The sequence below is a fragment of the Pelobates fuscus genome, chromosome 2 (assembly GCF_036172605.1).
Source record: "Pelobates fuscus isolate aPelFus1 chromosome 2, aPelFus1.pri, whole genome shotgun sequence".
NCBI lineage: Eukaryota > Metazoa > Chordata > Amphibia > Anura > Pelobatidae > Pelobates > Pelobates fuscus.
The window spans coordinates 61,497,760-61,518,322 of NC_086318.1; the positions used below are offsets into that span (position 1 = coordinate 61,497,760).

General features: G+C 40.8%; 1 protein-coding gene across 3 annotated transcripts in view; it reads right to left on the bottom strand.

Annotated features, from left to right (window-relative positions):
* Window positions 1-2,867: 2,867 nt before the first annotated feature.
* The window catches only part of COLEC11 (collectin subfamily member 11), a 58,546-nt gene continuing 40,850 nt past the window's right edge, over window positions 2,868-20,563 (bottom strand). For 2 of the 3 annotated variants that reach the window (XM_063442194.1, XM_063442195.1), the window contains exons 4-7: window positions 17,681-17,752; window positions 15,091-15,144; window positions 4,949-5,044; window positions 2,868-3,617 (exon numbers count right to left, since the gene is read on the bottom strand). In XM_063442194.1, the coding sequence (XP_063298264.1) occupies window positions 3,208-3,617; window positions 4,949-5,044; window positions 15,091-15,144; window positions 17,681-17,752 (632 nt within the window). In that variant the 3' untranslated portion in view covers window positions 2,868-3,207. The remainder of the gene's footprint in view (window positions 3,618-4,948; window positions 5,045-15,090; window positions 15,145-17,680; window positions 17,753-20,563) is intronic. The other variant, XM_063442197.1, reaches the window with a different exon arrangement.

Sequence of the window (20,563 nt, forward strand, 5' to 3'; positions counted from 1 at the left end):
AATGATTTGACTTCTTACCAGTCATTCGTGGGGCGCAGCTTCTCACCTACACTACAGCTCAGTGAGAGCCAGACACTCCAAGTCTGGAGCTTCAATTAGCTCTCCTGACCTAAGTCCTGCAGTGCGGCGCTAGCTGATTGGCTGAGAGCATCATCAGTCGATCGCTCTCAGCCAATAAACCAAACCCTGCATCGCCAGACTTAGCTCAGTGTAGAAAGCTTCTGGCTCTCACTGAGCAGTAATGGAGAGGGACGTCAGTTAAGAAATCAAGCCATTCTAAAACAGTTTTACTGTAGGGCACTCCTGGCACCATAACCACTGCAGTGTACTGTAGTAGTTATGGTGATGGAGTTGTTCCTTTAAATGCATCACTGATCTTCTTGAAACCTCCTTCTAAAGCTGTCAGAACATATTAGCTAGTTTCCTTTGCACTGAAACCATTACTTGTGCTCTTACGTTGTATTTTTACCGTGTAATGTTTCTTAATATATTGCAATGTTTCACTACATTTAAACAACGTATACGCAATAAATCCATGTTGTATAAGGTTTTGTATGCAGTAAATATGAACTATAAATATACAAATAATTGGCTTATCCCAGGGAATGGCACTGGGTGGCTTCCCAGCAGGGCATTTGGAAGAAATATCCTAGTGGCTTCAATCCTTAATTCCTCTTGCTGATAAACCAACATAGATAAAAGGACAATATTTATTTATAGATGACAGGTTATCTACTGGCATGTTTTAAAGGTAAAGAAAACCAGACACAATAAGAAACTTAATTAATTAATTTACTTACTTATAAGTTTAATCATGTAGTCAGTATACAACACATATAGTTTCAGATAGGACATCATGAAATACAGATAAGTGTCCAATGCAAAAGACAAAGTATTAAATCAGGAATTTTAAATACTATTTAACATATTCTGGGTAATCTGCAGAGTTTATTGTCAACCTTAATAAATTCAGTGCTCTCAGCCAGAAAAAATACTTTCTGCGGTAGTGATACATTCTATGCAAATATAGATTGGGAGGGTAGATAGGACAAAACCAGTCCATCTGTTACTGCCAATTTTGATTTATAATATATACTGTTTTACTTGGGGTTTTATTTTCTTTGGGAGCGATGGTAGTTTAAGGCAGATTACAGACATTTTGTCAGCCTTTACTATTTTTTCCAAATGTCTGAGACTGACCCACAATTGAACAAGTGTTAAAATAATTAATTATACTTTGACCATGTTGCAGTTATCTTAAAAAAAAAAAAAGTGTTTATGCAATAAAAAATGTAAAAATATATAGATATATTGGTACTTTTTAAATAGTGTTGGTATTGCTTATGTTTTTTCTGTTTCTTATGTTTTTGTAATATTTGGGTTTTTTTATGACATATTTTCCTTTCCAATGGGGACTCTCAGTAAAATCCATTTAAGTACTCTACAAACAGTGATTATTTAGTGACTTATAGATATAAAATGTATTAATATTTAGAAATATAGATTTTGTTTTGTTTTTTACGCGTCCATTATTTTTCTGTGTGCCAAGTATAAACTACCCACTAACATACTATTGTCTCACTTTAATCTTAAAGTTTTTATACTCTCCAAATTCGGTTGTTGTTGTTGTTGAAATAATTATGTTCTCTGTTTAAATAAATTAAGTGATGGTTTTCCTTATGGTATATTCTGCATGTTTTCACAGATTTTTTCCAGTTCAGAAAACCACAACATGTATAGTGGCAGAAATGCTAACACTTTATTGTTGGAAAAAGTGGCAGAAAGAAACAGAAATCTGTTGTGTTGACAGTTACATGGAGCAAGTTCAAAAATGGTGGTCATGGCACAGAAAAGCAACCAACGGGGGAAAAAAACACGAACTACAGATTTAGAAATTGTGCCAAATATATGCAGAATATTAGACACAGTGCCTGCTAGAGTCAGGAGGTATGTTAATAGACTATTTTGTGAATATAGGCCTTATTATGTAAGGTAATTCTGTCTTCACAGAAAATTTGAAGCTTTTAAACCTCTGTTACTGTTCTAAAGTCGAGACTGATTAGATACGATTGCACAGATACTCTCCATAGAGTTTAAACTTCAACACTGGCTAAAAAAATATTTCTGGATTAAATAAATGGATGATATTATGCCACTAAGTACTTGTGTTTTGCCTCTCTTGGATTGGGCATCACTGGTGCTTTATAAATAAACTGATTTCTAAAAAAAAATCATGTGCGGATAATGTTCTTAACCTGAAGGGACACTACTGTAAACAGAGAGAGACTTTGATAAACCGAATGGAAATTAACTTGTTCCTTGCCATTTAGATAACTTTCCCTGTTTACATCTCTATGATATATGCTGGCTATTTATGTTTAATATAAAGTGAAGTTTTCCTTATCACATCAAAGTGAACTTTTCGTTTCAAAACAAAGTGGCTAATTTGTTTAATATCTTATAATAATAACAGCCATTGTCCCCATTCTGCTTCTGAACTACCCTGTGTGGCTCTTGTACGGAACTGTGTAAAATGATATTCTGTCTTACAATTCCAAACAACATGTCTTTGGTCTCCTTCCTGATTGGTTATTCATTAGTAAATTGAAACAACAATAACTTGCTTCACAGCCAGTGTCCTACAGAGGAGATTTTCCAAAACAGTATACGGTAAGTAATATACTGAATGTGTGCCAGTAACTTTAACAGCCTAATAAATAGTAAGTTAAGCATAGCTAAACATTTTCTTAAAGGTAAAGTCTGCTTTTTCTGAGGGATACATCATTTGATCCTTGACTCTTCTCCGTGACTAAGATTTTGCACTTTAACCTATCTAATAGATTTTCATACCACTCACATGAACACAGAAACCCAGCCATAATGGGGATTGAAGAAGGAGTGTGTTTATGAGATTGCACTGGACAAATTCTCTCCTGAAATATGGTTGATTTACTCAATAATTAGCATCAGAGAAAGCATTAAATGAAACGAAATACTGACCAAAACCAAAAATCCTGCAATGTGAAGTAAAGCACGATTTGTACCAATGACACAATTTTAGCCATGACTGTTCTTTTCAAATCTGATAAACTGCTATAAATGAAACATCAAGTAGAAAAAGTTAACTTAACACAAAAGGGTGTTTTTATGCGCTATTGATAAATGTAATTTTTTTTTAAATTGTAAATTTTTTTAAAGGAAACAAACTTACAAATTTTCTTTGTCAAACTCACAAATAAAATACATAGTAATGAGGCACGACACATCATTCCATCCTCCCGAGGCAACCATCTCAACACAGTCCTCCTCTTCATAAGCATTATTAGGTTCTCCTTGGCGCCATTTGTTGAAGGTCTGCAGTGGGGAGCGATCAGAATACACAAAATGGCTTTCTTTTTCCAAGTCATTGATCCCAATGAAAACTCTTGTGAGGCTTGCTTGGTTGATGTATGATGCAATCAGATTATTTGTTGTCTCATCTTTAGGCATGCTGAGAGTTCCGCCTCTACCTTGGCAGTAAGCCTGGGCATCAATGTACTTCTTTTCTTCCTTCACCAGTAGGTAGATCTTATTATCCGTCTCACGCACTCCGGCAACAACTGCGGGGGAGGGCAGTGCTGAAAAGTGAGCACTCGTATTTCTGTAATAACCTTAATGTACATTGCAATAATTCAAACAGGTAACTGTTGATATTGTATACCACCTGTTAATATTAGGAATTTGACACTACCGTTGCTCAAAGCGTAAGTAGTCCTATCCACCATTGATTTAGCATGAAATTATGGGAAACGTATTATGTTAACACCTCACTTAAAATACCACTTTAAGTATCTAAAGATAAAATTCATGTGATCATAAAAAATTAAAAATCAAATGCTAAGTTACCCATCAAAATTTACAAAGACTTAGGTAGGAGCAATACTTATTTTAATAAAATAATTTAGGATAACTTACATTTGGTCATGCAACTCACCCATTTTTCTTCAAACTGGAGATAAGTGTAATACGTGGCTACAACTTATGAAATATCTGCCCTAAAAGCTCAGTGGACTGATCTTAAAGCAGACTGTAAATATTAGTAGCTTGTTGATAACGGGGCACATTGGTATTGCAGATGTGAACTACATTTCTCCTTTTTGTGGTTCATCTAAGCATTATAGGAAATGTAGTCAGCAAACTTCTGCAGTTATCCACAATAGCCTATAAGCTCTGTGCAAAGTTATCAAAGATTGGTAAAGTTAGTATGAATATGGTTTTAAATGGAGAATATTTAAAAGTACATATTGGTGTTTCTTTGCTTCTGAGAAAACTATTGAGGTGAGTTATTATTATTATTTATAAAGCGCCAGCAAGTTCCGTATCGCTGTACATTGGGTGGACTAACGGACAAGTATTTGTAACCAGACAAGTTGGACACACAGGAACAGAGGGAGTTTCATCACCTTTCCAATCAACTGATACATACATTACACATCCTGTCTACAAAACTTCACTGTGAGAAGGTTCTAGGGATCATCTCTATTGGTTCTATCTGGTCTATTTATAGTTACAGATAACTTTTTTTTTTTTTTTTGTAATCTCTTATGTAACTTGGCAACATCACTATATTTATCAATTATTAACACATGTCCAGACATTCTCTGGCATGCTCTGGCATGCTCTGAATTCAAAAGCAAAAACTTGTAACATTAGAAAACTAAACATTTTAACCATGGAAAAAAATGGGTTCGGTAAAGTACATCATCACTTCATCTAATCTAAGTCTAATTAATCGAGATTTCTATCTTTATGGCCCTTTTTTGACAGCTTAGCATTTCAAACATTAAACAGCTGACAAAAAATAAAGATTCAGGATGGACTTTAGGCTTTTTTTGTAACAATCAGCCAATGGGCTAGTTTCAGAAACGTATATACTCTTTGTCCTAAGAAATATGTAGAAAGTACATACCATTTTTTATAAATTTTAATTCTGTTGTTAGGCTTGCCACTTGAATGTCCATCTCTCCAACAGCTTTTCTGAGTTGGCCACATTCGCAAGGGATGCCTACAGAAACAAAGCAATGACTGGATTGCATATGAGGTCTAGCAATGCACATCAGTTTGCATGATTCATTTGTCTGATATTTGAATACATTATTTAATACAAGGTGAATGTATTTTATACCATATACCAACTCCTACAGATCACTGGGACATTGACATATAGTTTTAAGCTATCAATGCTCACTGCCTTCATTCTTTTACCATTTTTATATAAATATACAGGTTAAAATGTTCTCAATAGGCAATGAAAATGTGTTTTTTTTTTTTTAAATGTTTCTGTATTTCTCTAGCAGTTAAATGAATCCTGGAAATTCAGTAACACTTAAGTGGTTGAGGAAAAGATACCATATGGATAGATAGTAAGCTTGTTGGAGCAAGGCTATCTTTGTCTCTCGTCTTTTTGTTTTGTTTGTCAGTTATTTATTTGTCCAATATCTACATTCGATCTTTTAAAAGCACTGTTGGTTCTATATAATTGCTACCAGTAATAATAATAATAATAATAATAATAATGGGAATACCAGTCGAGTTAACCAGTGCATTAAAGTTTTTCAGTCCATTTATCCCAGAATTTACATACATTTATTGCAACACACATTTGCTCCAAAAATACCTGCCATAACATAATCCTTTAATCCCTTTAAAGACCAATAATAAATCATTGCTATCAATATAACAAAAGATCTGTCTAAATCCAGTCCTGTATAGCTTCATTAATATATTGTTTATTGCTTAACATGATTAATTTGTACATTATTCATAGATATCTTTGTTTATATATACAGTGATAAGTGTGCACATTGCTTCATGGTTTAACAATAATATGCTTTACAAAAAGGTTCACTGGAGAAATGTTACTAAAATCACATTTATAAACAGCCTGTACATTCATCCTCCAATTTGGATTTGATGGATGGATGGACCAAGAATGGATGCCTCGGCTCTTTGAGAACAGGTCATGACTATCCTCAAGACAGAATTTAACTTGGATCTGGAATCACAGGGAGGCATTGGAGGTGCGTGCAGACTTCAAGACTATAAGATGAGCCTCAATGCTGCATTCAGTATAGACTGTAATGGGGCAAACTGGGAACACGTAAGACTACTGAGAAGCGGGTTGCAGTAGTCAAAGCGAGAAAGGACAATGGACCAGCACCTTAGCTGCAACTGGCATTAGATAGGAGCAGAAGCAAGCTATGTTTTTGAGAAGGAAGGGAAGGATTTGGCAAGTGACTGGCAGTATAGATGGAGAACAGTAGGGGACCAAGAACAGGACCAACAGAGAGGGTTTGCGGAGGAAGAAGAAAAGCCAGAAAAGGAAACACTGGAAAATTCTTGATAATTAACAGTGTCGAAAGCAGCAGAAAAGTCAAAGAGAAAAAGGAGAGAGTAGCGACCACTGGATTTAGCAGCAATTAAATCACTGGATACTCAGAGCCAATTCAACAATGACCAATACGGAATCCAGACTGAAGAATGTCAAGCAGAAAGTTGGATTCAAGAAAAAGTTAAAGGGAAACTCCAGTGCCAGAAAAACAATCCGTTTTTCTGACACTGGAGGGTCCCTCTCCCTCCCACCCACCAATCTCCGGTTACTGAAGGGGTGAAAACCCCTTCAGTCACTTACCTGGGACCGCGGCGATGTCCCTCGCCTCTGTCTCCGCCTCCGCAACGCTCCTCCTAGTGATTACGTCGGCCGGTGGGCGAGACTAATCTCGCTCACCGGCCGAGGAGACCTAATGCGCATGCGCGGAAAGGCCGCGCATGTGCATTACGTCTCCCCATAGGAAAGCATTGAAAAATAATTTCAATGCTTTCCTATGGGGTTTTGAGCGACGCTGGAGGTCCTCACACAGCGTGAGGACGTCCAGCGACGCTCTAGCACAGGAAACCTGTGCTAGAACCCAGGAAGTGACCTCTAGTGGCTGTCTAATAGACAGCCACTAGAGGTGGAGTTAACCCTGCAATGTAAATATTGCAGTTTATGAAAAACTGCAATAATTACAGTTGCAGGGTTAAGGGTAGTGGGAGTTGGCACCCAGACCACTCCAATGAGCAGAAGTGGTCTGGGTGCCTGGAGTGTCCCTTTAACTTAACACAAAAGAGTGTTTTTATGCGCTATTGATAAATGTAATTTTTTTTTAAATTATAAAATTTTTTAAAGGAAACAAAATTACAAAATTACAATCTAGCGTACACAGCTTTCTCATGGATCTTGGAGGCAAACAGTAGTAGTGAGATAAGGCAGAAGTTAGATGGGGAGTTAGGATCAAGGTGGATGGAGAATGAATTATTTTACCTATGCAATGCTTAGTGAATATTCCTAGACATACAGAGCTATAAATAAATATATGCATTAACCTATAGATGTATTGCATACTGAGACGTGGATTTAATAACATATATTATTCTGTAGCAACAGATTATCTGGGCAAGCTTCCCTCGAAGGCTCTTTTGGTAAGAAATGGCGAGGAAATTGAGGTGAAAAATTAACAAAAGGCCACAGGTGTAAATGGTACATCATCATACGTCTATAATTGGTTGATTTTTTTCTACTGTTGGATACACCCCTATGAAAACTGTGTTTGTTTCATATAAACGCTGTACCCGCGTTAAAAAAAGCATTATTTTTCTGGGACTATGACTATTGTACATTAATTGTTCTCTGCAGTGAACATACATAAAGTGATTAAGGAAAGCAGTATATGTTAACTGCATAAGTCAATGGCAGCTTAAGGGTTTCCAGACCCAGTAAAATTATGCAGCCTAACAAAGGTTGTGCTTCTTTAGAATTGTGGTGTTGGTTGCATGCTTGAAGGGTGAAGAAAATAGACCAGAGGAGAGGGAGAGATGGAATATTTTAGCGAGAGGAAGAGCAAGAGAAGGACACAGAACGGGAAAACGGGAAATGTGAAATGTGAGGGATGAGACTCTAGAGACATGATCTTTCTACTCGCCAGAACAGCTCCAGCCATGCACAACATGCAAACTGCAGTGTTATGAAATCCAACAATTAGTTTAACCCCTTAAGGACGGCGGGCGTTTTATGTGGTCCTTTTTGGGGCAGTCCTAAATGCCGGCTGGCGGCATAGAACATTACGCCATCCTTTGTACTTCCCGCATCCCCCCTGTTGCCCAGACCATGGTCGTGATCCTGGGGTCTGCCTTGGAACTAAGTAAAATAAGTAAAGTCACATGACAGCATGGTTTCTAATGGCCAACCACGGCCATAACTTAAGCTCCCAACGCCACTCCCAATATGGCCATAGGCATATACGGCCGCAACTACAATATGGCCGCCGTCTAATTTATTACCCATGCTGCCATTGAAGTTCCAAACGCCACTCCTAATATGGCTGCCGGTATATATGGCCGCCAACCATAGCAGTATTAATACTTCATTAGCTGATTGTTGATCCTGTGGTTATATATATATATATATATATATATATATATATATTTAAATTCTACAAATATATTTATATAATATTTTACATAATCAAGTCATTTTATTAATTACAATCTGAGGGACCTGCCCGACAACCCAGGCATAAAATCCAGAGAATTTGGCTGGCAAGCCCTATATTTAACCCTGTAACTTTCTAGGACACCATAAAACCTATACATGTGTGGTATTGTTTTACTCGGGAGACTTCGCTGAACACAAATTTAAAAACAGTAAAACATATCACAACGGTGATATCGTCAGTAAAAATGCATGAATTTCCTTTTTTCACATGTAAATTTGCCCGTATGGTTATGTTGCCTTTGAGACCGTATGGTAGCCGAGAAATGAGAATTACCCCATGATGGCATACCATTTACAAAAGTAGACAACCCAAGGTATTGCAAATGGGGTATGTCCAGTCTTTTTTAGAAGCCACTTAGTCACAAACACGGGCCAAAATTAGCATTCAGTTTAGTTTTTTGCATTTTTCACACACAAACAAATATGAACGCTAACTTTGGCCAGTGTTTGTGACTAAGTAGCTACTAGAAAAACTGGACATTCCCCATTTTTATACCTTGGGTTGGATACTTTTGCAAATGGTATGCCATCATGAGGTAAATTTTCATTCCTGGGCTACCATTTGATCTCAAAGGCAACATAACCAGTCTGGAAAATTTCAATGTGTATAAACTGAAAAATGTAACGTGCTATGTTTGACCCTGTGAACCCTGTGAGCAAATTCAAGGTTTTGTTTACGTGTTTTTTTTTTATCACAACATGTACAATTGGCTCAGTCCTTAAGGGGTTAAACTATTATTTAAATAAGTTGTAGTATATAGTGAAGGATTGTCCACCTTCATTCTCCAGCAGTTGTTTTCAACTGCACTGCTTGTTAAGTTGTTACAATTAATTTTATAACATGACAGGAGGCTTCCTATTTTGCATTAACTCTCTTTACTAAACTCCATAGCAGTAAAGAAAACGTAAAAAGTAACATTAAATCACTGAGCAGCATAGTATATATAAGGGTCATGCTGCCTGTACACTTCCTCTTTCTTTACTGCTCCACGCAGACAGGTCAGACTATTTGGCTCCTCCAGAGCCTCTTTGCATTCATTATTTTTATTAGTCTGTTTAACTTATTTCATTATATATGCCTTTATATATGTTCTGTTTCTAGTTGTATTGTATTTATATTGCTATTCTCAGGGCTCTGGGGAGGATTAGTCTTTTAATTTCTCCTCCTTCCCTGCCCCTCTGCCGGCCCTGGGACTCCCTGGGCTCCCCCTTGGGCTCCCCTCAGGGTTTCCCCCGGTTTTCTCTACCTTGGGGTGCCCTCCTGGGCCCCCTACTCGCGACCGGAATCGATCGCGATCTTTTTCGCGCCGGCCTGCTCCCGCCCGCGTCCGGCCTCAAATTTAGTCCCCGGCTTGCGGCCTACACTCGCGGCCGCCATTTTGGATCGCGGATATCGCGAGATTCACGCGGCCATCTTGTTTTACCGCGTGGATCTCTCTGGGGACTCAGTGCTTGCAGTCTAAGCTGCCTACCACCTGCTTTTGTGCGTGACTGAAGCCCTAGTGTGAATTCTTTCTGACAGGATTATCTACACTGTTAAGCCTTTACTCTGTGGCTGTGAATTTCATCACTGTGAGTGACAGGATTACCTACACTGAAAACCTATACTTTGTGGCTGAGTCAGTCAGGTCAGTGCTGCTGCCTGCTTATTATTGTGACCTGCACTTAAGGGTTCCAACCCTGTGCAACCGGGGTGAGCCCCCATTATACGTACTTGTGTACCACGCTGCTTATTGGGAGACTAGCTGTTGCAGTTCTCTCTAACTGGGTGAGCCCCAGTTTTATAAGGTCACCAACTATACCCTGCTGGGGTTTTATACTGGGCAAGTCCCACATCTACTGACCCTACGCCTATATTAAGACCTGGGTGCCCTATTTATACTGTGCCTATTTGTGATTTATATCAGCCTACCCTTATCATGGAAGACTCCCAGAACGTCCCTGTGGACTTCCAAGCAATGATCAACGCAGCTGTCGCTGCTTCGGTGGAGAAGGCACGCACTACAGAGGTGCCCAAACCTACCCGCAGGCGACCTCGCTACGAATCAGATTCGGATATGTCCAACTATCGGACCAGGGATGATTCCCGTCCTAGGAAACGCCACGAGAAAGGCGAAGATCAGGCACTAAAGCTACTCAAGGGTAAGGCACCTGCCAAGCGCAAATCTGCCAAAGCTAGTACCCCGGCCCCGCGTCAGGATTACTCTTCGGACGAAGAGCAAGGTCCTTCCCATTCCATGTCAGTGCTAGATGAATGGCAAGCTGAGGTCTCTGATTCAGACTACGACGCTTGGGGTTCGGACGAGAAATCTGTCTCCGCTCTCATGCGGGAGACTCTTCTGGGTGCGGCCCAGACAGGGGGTACTGAAGACACTGCGGACGCAGAACACCCTCTTGATTCGGACACCATTTTAGACCCTTCGGGTCAGGCGATGTTTGATTCCCGCAACATCCGCCACCCCAGATCGGGAGACTGGTCTCCCCCAGAATACCTCTCCAGGTTCATGCACCTCTGGCTTCGCAAGCCCCTGGAGAAAGAGGTCTGCAACCGACTCAGATCCGAATGCCCACGCCCTTCCCTGCCAGATAAAGTGGCTCACACTCCCGAGTTTGACAAGGTTATGACAACCTTCATGATGCGCAGTGGGAGAGACCCTCGACGAGGGGTAGAGAAAGGCCTATTCGGCGCTCAGGATAACCTGCTGGACTCCATTGACCCTCTGGCCCGTATTATGTACCTGCCAGATGACGCCCTTGCCAAAGCTGATTCCTTCTCTGCCGAAGACATCAGGGAATGGGCACACGATGTGCGCGAGTGGGCACAACTGTGTTTTTGTTTCATTGGAAACACTAATGTTACGCTCTCTTCTGAGAAATTGGCAGAGCTTGGTACAAAGGAGATTGGGCCCCTGGCTCAAGGGAAATTGTTTGGTGAACCGTTCCTCAAGGAACTTAACAAACACGTGAACGTGTTCACTTCACTTAATAAGGCACAGTCCTCTATGCGCAGAGTCTTCCGGAGCAATCCCACCAGAGGAGTTTTTGGAAGGGCTGGCCGGCAATGGGGCCGTGCCGCCAGCCGATTCTGGCCTTCAGGCCCCCACACTCAACCAACACCTTTCTACCCAACACGAGAGTACAGGCAACAACCTTTCTCCCGAGGTTTGGACAGAGGCCGTGGATCACGCGGATGCGGACGTTCCCGCTTTACTACAGGTAAGCACCCGTATTCCTCCATTGTTACCTTGCACCAGCCCCGCGGGCCATATTTCCCATTCTTTCCAGAATTGGGCCGCTCTGACCTCAGACAAGTGGATCCTACAAACGGTACAGGGATATGTCATAGACCTAGTAGGGACCCCCATTCAGACACAGCCTCTTCGCCCCATCCACATGTCATCTTCCGACCAATACCTCGTCAACGCAGAACTATGCGAACTTCGGGACAAAGGGGCTATCCAGCCGACCCACGACTGGGGAGGTTACTTCAGCAATATTTTCCTGGTCCGGAAGAAGACGGGAGAATACCGTCCGGTCATCAACCTACGCGGTCCCAGTGCATCCGGACTGCCGAACCCTCCTACGTTTCCTCTGGCACGGCCGTCCTTGGCAATTCACCTGCCTCCCTTTCGGGCTCAGCTCAGCCCCTTGGTGTTTCACCAAACTCCTGAAACCGGTGGTGGCCCACCTGAGATCCAGGGGCATCCGATGCATCATCTACCTGGACGACCTGCTTCTCTTTTGCTCCAGCGAACGCAGACTGCATCAGCACACTCATCTTGCAGTGACACTACTGGAATCTCTGGGCTTCGTGGTGAACCAACAGAAATCGGAATTGATCCCGTTCCAGACGATACAATTCCTGGGCTTCGAGATCGACTCGACCACATGCACTCTGAAGCTTCCAGCCTCGAAGATCTCGTCTATTCGCAAGGAGATTCGTAGAGTACTCCGTCGCGACTCCACGGATCCCAAAGGGAATCTCCACCCGCTTCTCTTGGAAGACCGCCTACCCCTGGTGGCTTGGACTCTTTCCGGGGTTCCTGGCAAGTCAGCGGACTATCGCAGACTACTAGGGACCTCTTATGGGATTCCTGGGCCCCTGGAACTAGACGCTGCTACCATTCAGCTTGGGCCTCCTGGTCTACTTGGTGCATGGAACGGGACTCCAATCCATTTACAGCACCTATTCCCATGATTCTCAATTTCCTTTCATCCTTGTTTTCGTCGGGCCGCTCCTACCGTTCGGTTAACGTCGTTCGCTCCGCGATTTCGGCGGCCCACACCCGCATAGGGGACCTCCCGGTCGGCAAAGACCCTCTCGTCTGCTGCCTGCTCTGTGGTATGCGGCTCCGCCGCCCCCTAGCTCCCAGGTACTCTCACCTATGGGATGTTGGGCTGGTTCTCCGTTTTTTCAGGGATTGGCTCCCTAACGACCGCCTCTCCCTACGCCAATTGTCGGCTAAGTGCGCTTTTCTGCTCTGTCTCGTGTCCTTTCGACGGGTATCGGACGTTCGAGCCTTCGACGTTGACGCCTTCGAGATTGCCCCGAGGGGGTCACATTCCACGTTTCCCGCCGCACTAAGTCGGGTTCGACTTCGGTATTCTACCCTTTTTTCCCCGACGATCCGCAGCTCTGCGTCGTGTCCACCCTGCGCAGATACGTTTCGGTTACCTCCTCGCTCTGGAACTCGGCGTCGGGCCAGCTCCTAGTCTCCTATGTCCGCCCCCACGCGCCGGTCTCGACCACCACACTGGCCCGATGGATTCGCTGGATCCTCTCGCTCGCCGGTATAGACCCTACTTTCGGCGCCCACTCCGTTCGCGGGGCGGCGGCTTCCTCAGCCTTCCTAGCGGGGGCGTCACTGTCAGACATCCTCCGAGCGGTGGATTGGTCTCGGGAATCCACTTTCTGTACCTTTTATTTTCGCACTCCCCTTTCTGCTGGGACATCTCTCGTTGCAAAATAGGAAGCCTCCTGTCATGTTATAAAATTGAAGATTATGCTAGCTTTAGTGTACTAATAATCTTAATTTTAATAAGGACAGGAGGCGAGTATTTTCCCTCCCTTTTGTTCCCTACCCTGACTCCTCGGGGGAGCGGATCTCAAGGTGACGGACGTTTTGTTTTTGGCTTGTCAGTGTTTTTCTACTTTCTTTGGGGCGTAGGCCGTTTCTACCCCGTCTCTCATCCCAGAACTAGGTCTTAGACAGCCAGATTATGTTGCACCACGTCACTACACATAACACGTAATTAACCTTACATTACACACTCTAACTGTGTATCTACTCACTTAGGTTGACACACTCTGATATGGCTCTCATGCGTGACCAGTTACGGTTCAGTACCTAACCTATTTCATACTCTTCTTTCAGTTTAATCCTCTTCAGGACCTCCACTGGTTGTTTGTTCGGTTACCCTCACGACTCCGCTTACGAGGATAAAGGCTTTGTTTCGTCTTCTCCCAACCTTGTTTACCAGGAGTCTCATCAAGTTCTGCTCATCAGAGACCGTTGTTGACAGTTTCGTTGGTTTCTATCGTTTCGAGCTCAGTCTGGACTTGGATGTCGCTTCAAGAAAGAGGAAGTGTACAGGCAGCATGACCCTTATATATACTACGCTGCTCAGTGATTTAATGTTACTTTTTACGTTTTCTTTACTGCTGTGGAGTTTAGTAAAGAGAGTTAATGCAAAATACTCGCCTCCTGTCCTTATTAAAATTAAGATTATTAGTACACTAAAGCTAGCATAATCTTCAATTTAATACAAAGTTGCCAAGTCAAATGCAGACCGTCCTGGAAACCATTTCCATTTTTATCAGACTGAATAATATAATAATATACACCATGAAATAGAAAAAGAGCTGTAATCCTGGAGACCATTCCATAACAGAATAACATCATAAAATACACTATGAAATATACAAAGGAACACTATAGTCGCCAAAACAACTCTGGCTTAATGAAGCAGTTTTGGTGTATATCATGCCCCTGCAGGCTCACTGTACAATTCTCTGCCACTCAGGAGTTAAATCACTTTTTTTATGCAGCCCAAGGCACATCTCCGCACATGTGACTTACACAGCCTTCCTAAACACTTCCTGTAAAGAGTCATCTAATGTTTGCTTTATTGCAAATCCTGTTTAATTTTGGAATTTATCATCTTCTGCTTTGTAAATAGCTTGCTAAACCCTGCAGGAGCCTTCTGTGTGTGATTAAAGTTCAATTTACAGAACAGGAGATACAAACTTACAGTTACAAATGTAAGTTACATTTGATTGAAAATTAAACCATTTTGTTTTCATGGAGGCTGTGTCAGTCACAGCAAGTGGATATGTGGCTAGGGATGCATAAACAGAAAAAATAGTGATTTAATTCCTAGATGGCAGAGAATTGAGCAGTGAAACTTCAGAGGCATGAGCTATACACTAAAACTGCTTTAATAACGTTGTTTTGGTGATTATAGTGTCCCATTAATCTTTTGAACTGCATATTTGTATGAAATACATATAAATATACCTGGATCTCCGTTTGGCCCAGGTGGTCCCATGTTCCCGATATCACCCTTTTCACCTGTAAACATAGCCATTAATATAATATTTATATACTGTATATTTTCACATGTAACATGTATATGCGACAGATTGCAAAGTTCAGAATCTGTAGTTTTGTTAATAACACTAAAGTCACTGGGTCAGAATGTGTGAAAGAACAAAATGAAGACCGTATCGGGTAAAGAAACTTTATGGATTAACTCACAATATTATATTTTCACCGATAGATTATAGAAAAAAATAACCCATTTTCAACATGATTGTCGCATAATTTAAAGGGACACTAGAGTCATCAGAACCACTACAGCTTTCTTGTAGGAAAGCATTAGATTGGTTAAAATTATCAAAATTGATTATGTCAGCCATGGAGGCTGGGCCATCCACTTTAAAACTGTTGACGCACTGGAGAAAAAGTGAAGAAAAACACCTCTTTATTCTGAGGGGACATGGAGACCTAAACAGTCAGTTTAACACTATAGTGTTAGGAATATATGTTGGTATTCCTGACACTGTAGTGTTCCTTTAAGAACCACAGGAATGTTTCAGAAAGGCAAATTGTATGCAGTCACAGGGAATATAGAAATCTTTTTTTGACCCACAGCTATATTAGAACACTATTAATCAATCACATCATCTTACACAAACCCCCAGGTCTATGTAACCATGCTGAATGGACCCCAGTACATAGCCAAGGGCAGGTGTAGAAGTTACAGTTCAAACCATTAGTGCAAATACCAAATAGTGTAAACATACTTAAAGTGTATAGGCAGAGTATAATGTCACAGTATACCATATGGAGGCTTTCATAACCATTGGAATTGTATGCACAAATGTGTAAAAGGGATAATAATGTTTATATAGAATGTTACCTGTTTAAAATGTGTACCTTATTAAGTAATATTTAGTAAAAGACAACAAGTGTGCAGTAAAACTAGTAATATTTGTCTCAATTAAAATAATACATATAGCATATATACACCATCTGCCCCTATAACATTCAGTGGGGTGTTTTTAATTGCTCTAAAATATTGCTCTAAAAAATTGACCTTTACTTTGACTGTGCTTAAAAATAATTAATAATTAAAATAAAGCACAGGATCAATTAATGATATTTAAGCTATTTATTGTAAGATATTTGCAAGCACAGTCTAATAAACACATATTAATATGTACTATAGTACCAGGCAAATATTTGGGGTAATTTAAATGTTGTCCAAAAATGTACTTTCTGTGATATATTTTGTGTACTTTGAGTTGGCTAGTGAGGCTGTGGAAATACATCTTTATTGATGTTGAAATGTTGAAATGTTTTACATAAAGGCATGTATGCAGTAAGGAAATCTTACCACGAAATGTTCTTACTATAACCCTTCTAGGAAAAGGAAAACAAAGATGAAAAGGTCATAATAACTCTCCCAACCATAAATTCCGACTGTTGTTTTTGTAACGCCTTCAGTTTTCCAAACTATAACCAAAGATCTGTGAAGTGGAACGTATTTCGAGCCAGAATTCAGAACTACGTGAAACTTGCCAGCTTGATTGTAAAAACTAAATCCTCATTTACATTAAATCTCTGGAATTACGTAAATATTTAACTTTAAGATAGTATTACAAGACATTAGAGAATCTTTGCCTGTGTTCAGTCCGGCGGAACAGTGACGGGAAACTTTTATTATCTCCAGATCTCTCATAAAGTAAGGAAATATGTAAAGGGAACATATCTGATACTATAAAATGGCCTTCTTGGCCATTTAATGTCCATGTAGAGCAATCTATTATGACATCCACAAGATGAATGTTCAGTAGATAACAAACCATCCCCTCCACACTATAGGTAACATTTGCAATGTACATTGTGGTTAAATATAATCCTATAGCTTTCTCCAAACCTTAATCTATCCACTTGTAACAATGAGGGTTAAAGATGACTCATGAGATGGCTCATCATATTACTTTGATATGTCTTGTGCTACTTTTGCCAAGCTATTGGTGATTGTGTTTTAGCACTGGGTACAAGTGGTTTGGATTGTCAATTCTATCATAAATTACAGTTTTGTAAAGTTCACAACAAAAACTTTCTAATGAGCCTAACTCAGAGAGGTGTCGATTCAATGCTGTGCTGTTATGTACTATGTATTATGTATTAGACTGTATCTTTGTGGCATTAAAATGTCTACTCATCTCGGGGGGAGAGAGATATTTGGCAATGTTCAGATCCCCAATAGTAATCGATTTTTTTATATGAAGAGGCAGAAGATATGGTGTAGTAAAATTGGGGCAAGTAAGAACAGGCTGGGGATTGTCAGTAAACCTTGTGAAGATGGTGTGGATGTCTCTCCAGTAGCATGTTATATGAGGGCAGTCCAATCCAAAATGTGGTAAAAAGTACCAAAGGCAGCACTACATCACCAGCAAAGATGGTGACTTTCTACTATACTGTCTAATCATCTACAAAACGTTATCACACAACTGTGAACATATTATTTCTTTTAAATATGTCCATATATTTATATGAATGGAATCACTTCAGGCCATGCAGATTGTTCAGGAAATACCTTTTGAGCCAATAGGTCCAATCTTCCCATGACGACCCATACTTCCCTTCATTCCTTTTTCACCCATTTCTCCTGAAAAATAGATTATTAAATGAATTATACTAACTTGCAGTATCTGATACATTCAGTTCAATTAGCACTACCAAGAGGATTTGCTTTTAAATACATTAACACTCAATAAGCTATATTAAAGTGACAGCTAGGGCACCATAACAACTTCATCCAAACAAAATTGTTATGATGCCAGAAGGTCCCTGGCACTTCCTTAACTTTAGGGATTAAAATGTTTAACCCCAATGTTGGCTCTCCAGCGCCATTATTCAATGTCCTTGTCCACATTTGCTTTCAGAAAATCAGCCAGAGGAGGCCATGGACTGCCACTGTGCACGGCCCCACTGATTGGGTTAGAGCGTTAACTGACTACTCTAAGCCAATCAGCAGCTCCTCTGACTAGTGGCTGTCCATGACTTCCTCCAGTTGACAGGGACAGTGGGGAACGGCACTGGAGAGCCAACATTGTGGCTAAACCATTTTGATTAAGTCGATTAAGTTGTTATGGTGCCCTGAGTGTTCCCTTAATAAAGAAACAAAAAAAAAGAAATAAAGACTCAGTTAGAATACAAGCAAGCAAGTATATTGTCAGGAGTTAATAAGAAAATCTATAAAATGCAATTATAACCTCTATGAAATATTATATCGAAGTCAGAGTACACTTTCTTTGCCAAATTGCACAGATGGAATATTCTACAGAACTTAAAAAGCAAAGTGATTAACTGGAAAATAAAATGCTTTTTTTTTTTCTTATTTTTAAATATGCCATGAACTTCAAAACCATGTACAAACAGTGGGAATGTATGAGATGATTTATACTCTTAATGATATCAAGACACTATGGCACAAATTACCAACCTAAAGCACTGGTGCTACTTCCAGTACTTAGAAGCCATTCTGAGTCTGATTTAGTGGTCAAAAAACTGATATGGTTGAGTGGCTGTGATGCATGATCAAATGAAGGGAAAATACAAAGAGAGAGAAGCAAGAATACAACAGGGGAAGTGGGCAGTGAACTAAGAAAACCATCAGTGCTGGCGCTTCCTATAGGCCAACTAGGTGGCCGCCTAGCATGCTGCTTAAGAGCGGGCGCTAGCCCTGACTTTATGATCAAGTTTGCGCCGGCCCCTGGTCACCCCTCTACTTTTTTGAGTGTGCCACTGGCCATGTTACCTGGCCCTAGGGAGCACTTACATTGCTGCTCACTAGCTCCCGGTAGAACACCGATCCAGCGGCATCACGTCATCCCTAAGAGCCAGGCTCCCCTCCCAGGCATCCAATGCTGAAACAGCGCGAGGGCGCTTCAATTGCTTGCTCCTGCCCCTTGCCCTGTATGTGGGGGCAAGTGGGAGGGAGGATAGCAGAGGCGGGGCTGAGACAGGAAGTTATGGGCCGCCAGGCGCAGGCAAGATGAGCATAGGAACAGTAATGAAGGTAAGACGTCAGAGAATGTGTGTTAGTCTGCTTCAGTCAGTATGTTTGGTTATGTCGGTCTGTATTGGTCATTCTGTGTCTGTATGGGTCAGTGTGTCTGTATGCGTAAGTGTGTCTGTTTCGGTCAGTGTGTGTCTGCATGGGTCATTGTGTGTCTGTATGGGTCAGTGTGTGTCTGTATGGGTCATTGTGTGTCTGCATGGGTCATTGTGTGTCTGTATGGGTCATTGTGTGTATCTGTATGGGTCATTGTGTGTCTGTAGGGGTCAGTGTGTGTCTGTATGGGTCAGTGTGTGTCTGTAGGGGTCAGTGTGTGTCTGTATGGGTCAGTGTGTGTATGTGGGTCATTGTGTGTCTGTATGGGTCATTGTGTGTCTGTATGGGTCAGTGTGTGTTTGTATGGTTCAGTGTGTGTCCAAATGGGTCAGTGTGTGTCTGTGTGAGTCATTGTGTGTCTGTACGGGTCAGTGTGTGTCTGCATGGGTTTTTGTGTGTCTGTATCGGTGTGTCTATCTGTCAGTGTGTGTCTTTATCGGTCAGTGTGTGTCTGTATGAGACAGTGTCTGCATGAGTTAATGTGTGTCTTTATGTGTGTGTCTGTATGGGTCAGTGTATGTCTGTATGTGTATGTCTGCATGGGTCAGTGTGTGTCTGCATGGGTCATCACGGGTCAAGAGAGGAGGAAGGTGTACTTTATTTCTGTAACTCAGCGACGCTATACTTTGAAAAAACTGTCATCACAGCAAAGTTACAATGTTAAAAAAAAGTCAAAATGTGATTTACTTAAGAAAAAAAAAATGAAAACAAAATCTGTGCTAACTGTCCCACAGGAAATCAAAGAAACTGAATGCCAGAATTTATTCAATAGTCACACTAAAGGACCTACACACATATAATAAATACAATTCTCACATGAATCCTAAATCCTGGGGCAATAAATAGTAATCAGCAAACAGATGGATACACCAGAGCCACCCGTTGTCAAGTTGTATTCAAGGTGAAAACCACGCTAAGCATCAGCACATGTCAGACAGAGTATCTCAAAAATAATTAACCCCTTCAACAGCTAAATTCCACCTGTATACCTACAGCACAACTATATTTATTATTTGACACATTAAAGCAATTATATACTAATACAACTTCACACCTATATTAATGTGAATTACATACTAACACAACTTCACATCTTAGATTAAAGTAAACAGAACAACAATTTCAAAGTGCACATACCTTTAGTTGGTATGGATCATAATAACATTTTAGTGTTATTAACTAAAGTGTGAATTCAAGGTGAATTCCAAGGCAATTTTAAATTCAAGTGATAAATAGCCATTCTCTAAGTCAGCTACGCTTCCAGTTCCGACCACTTTTGTCTTAAATATGACTCACTTTGAA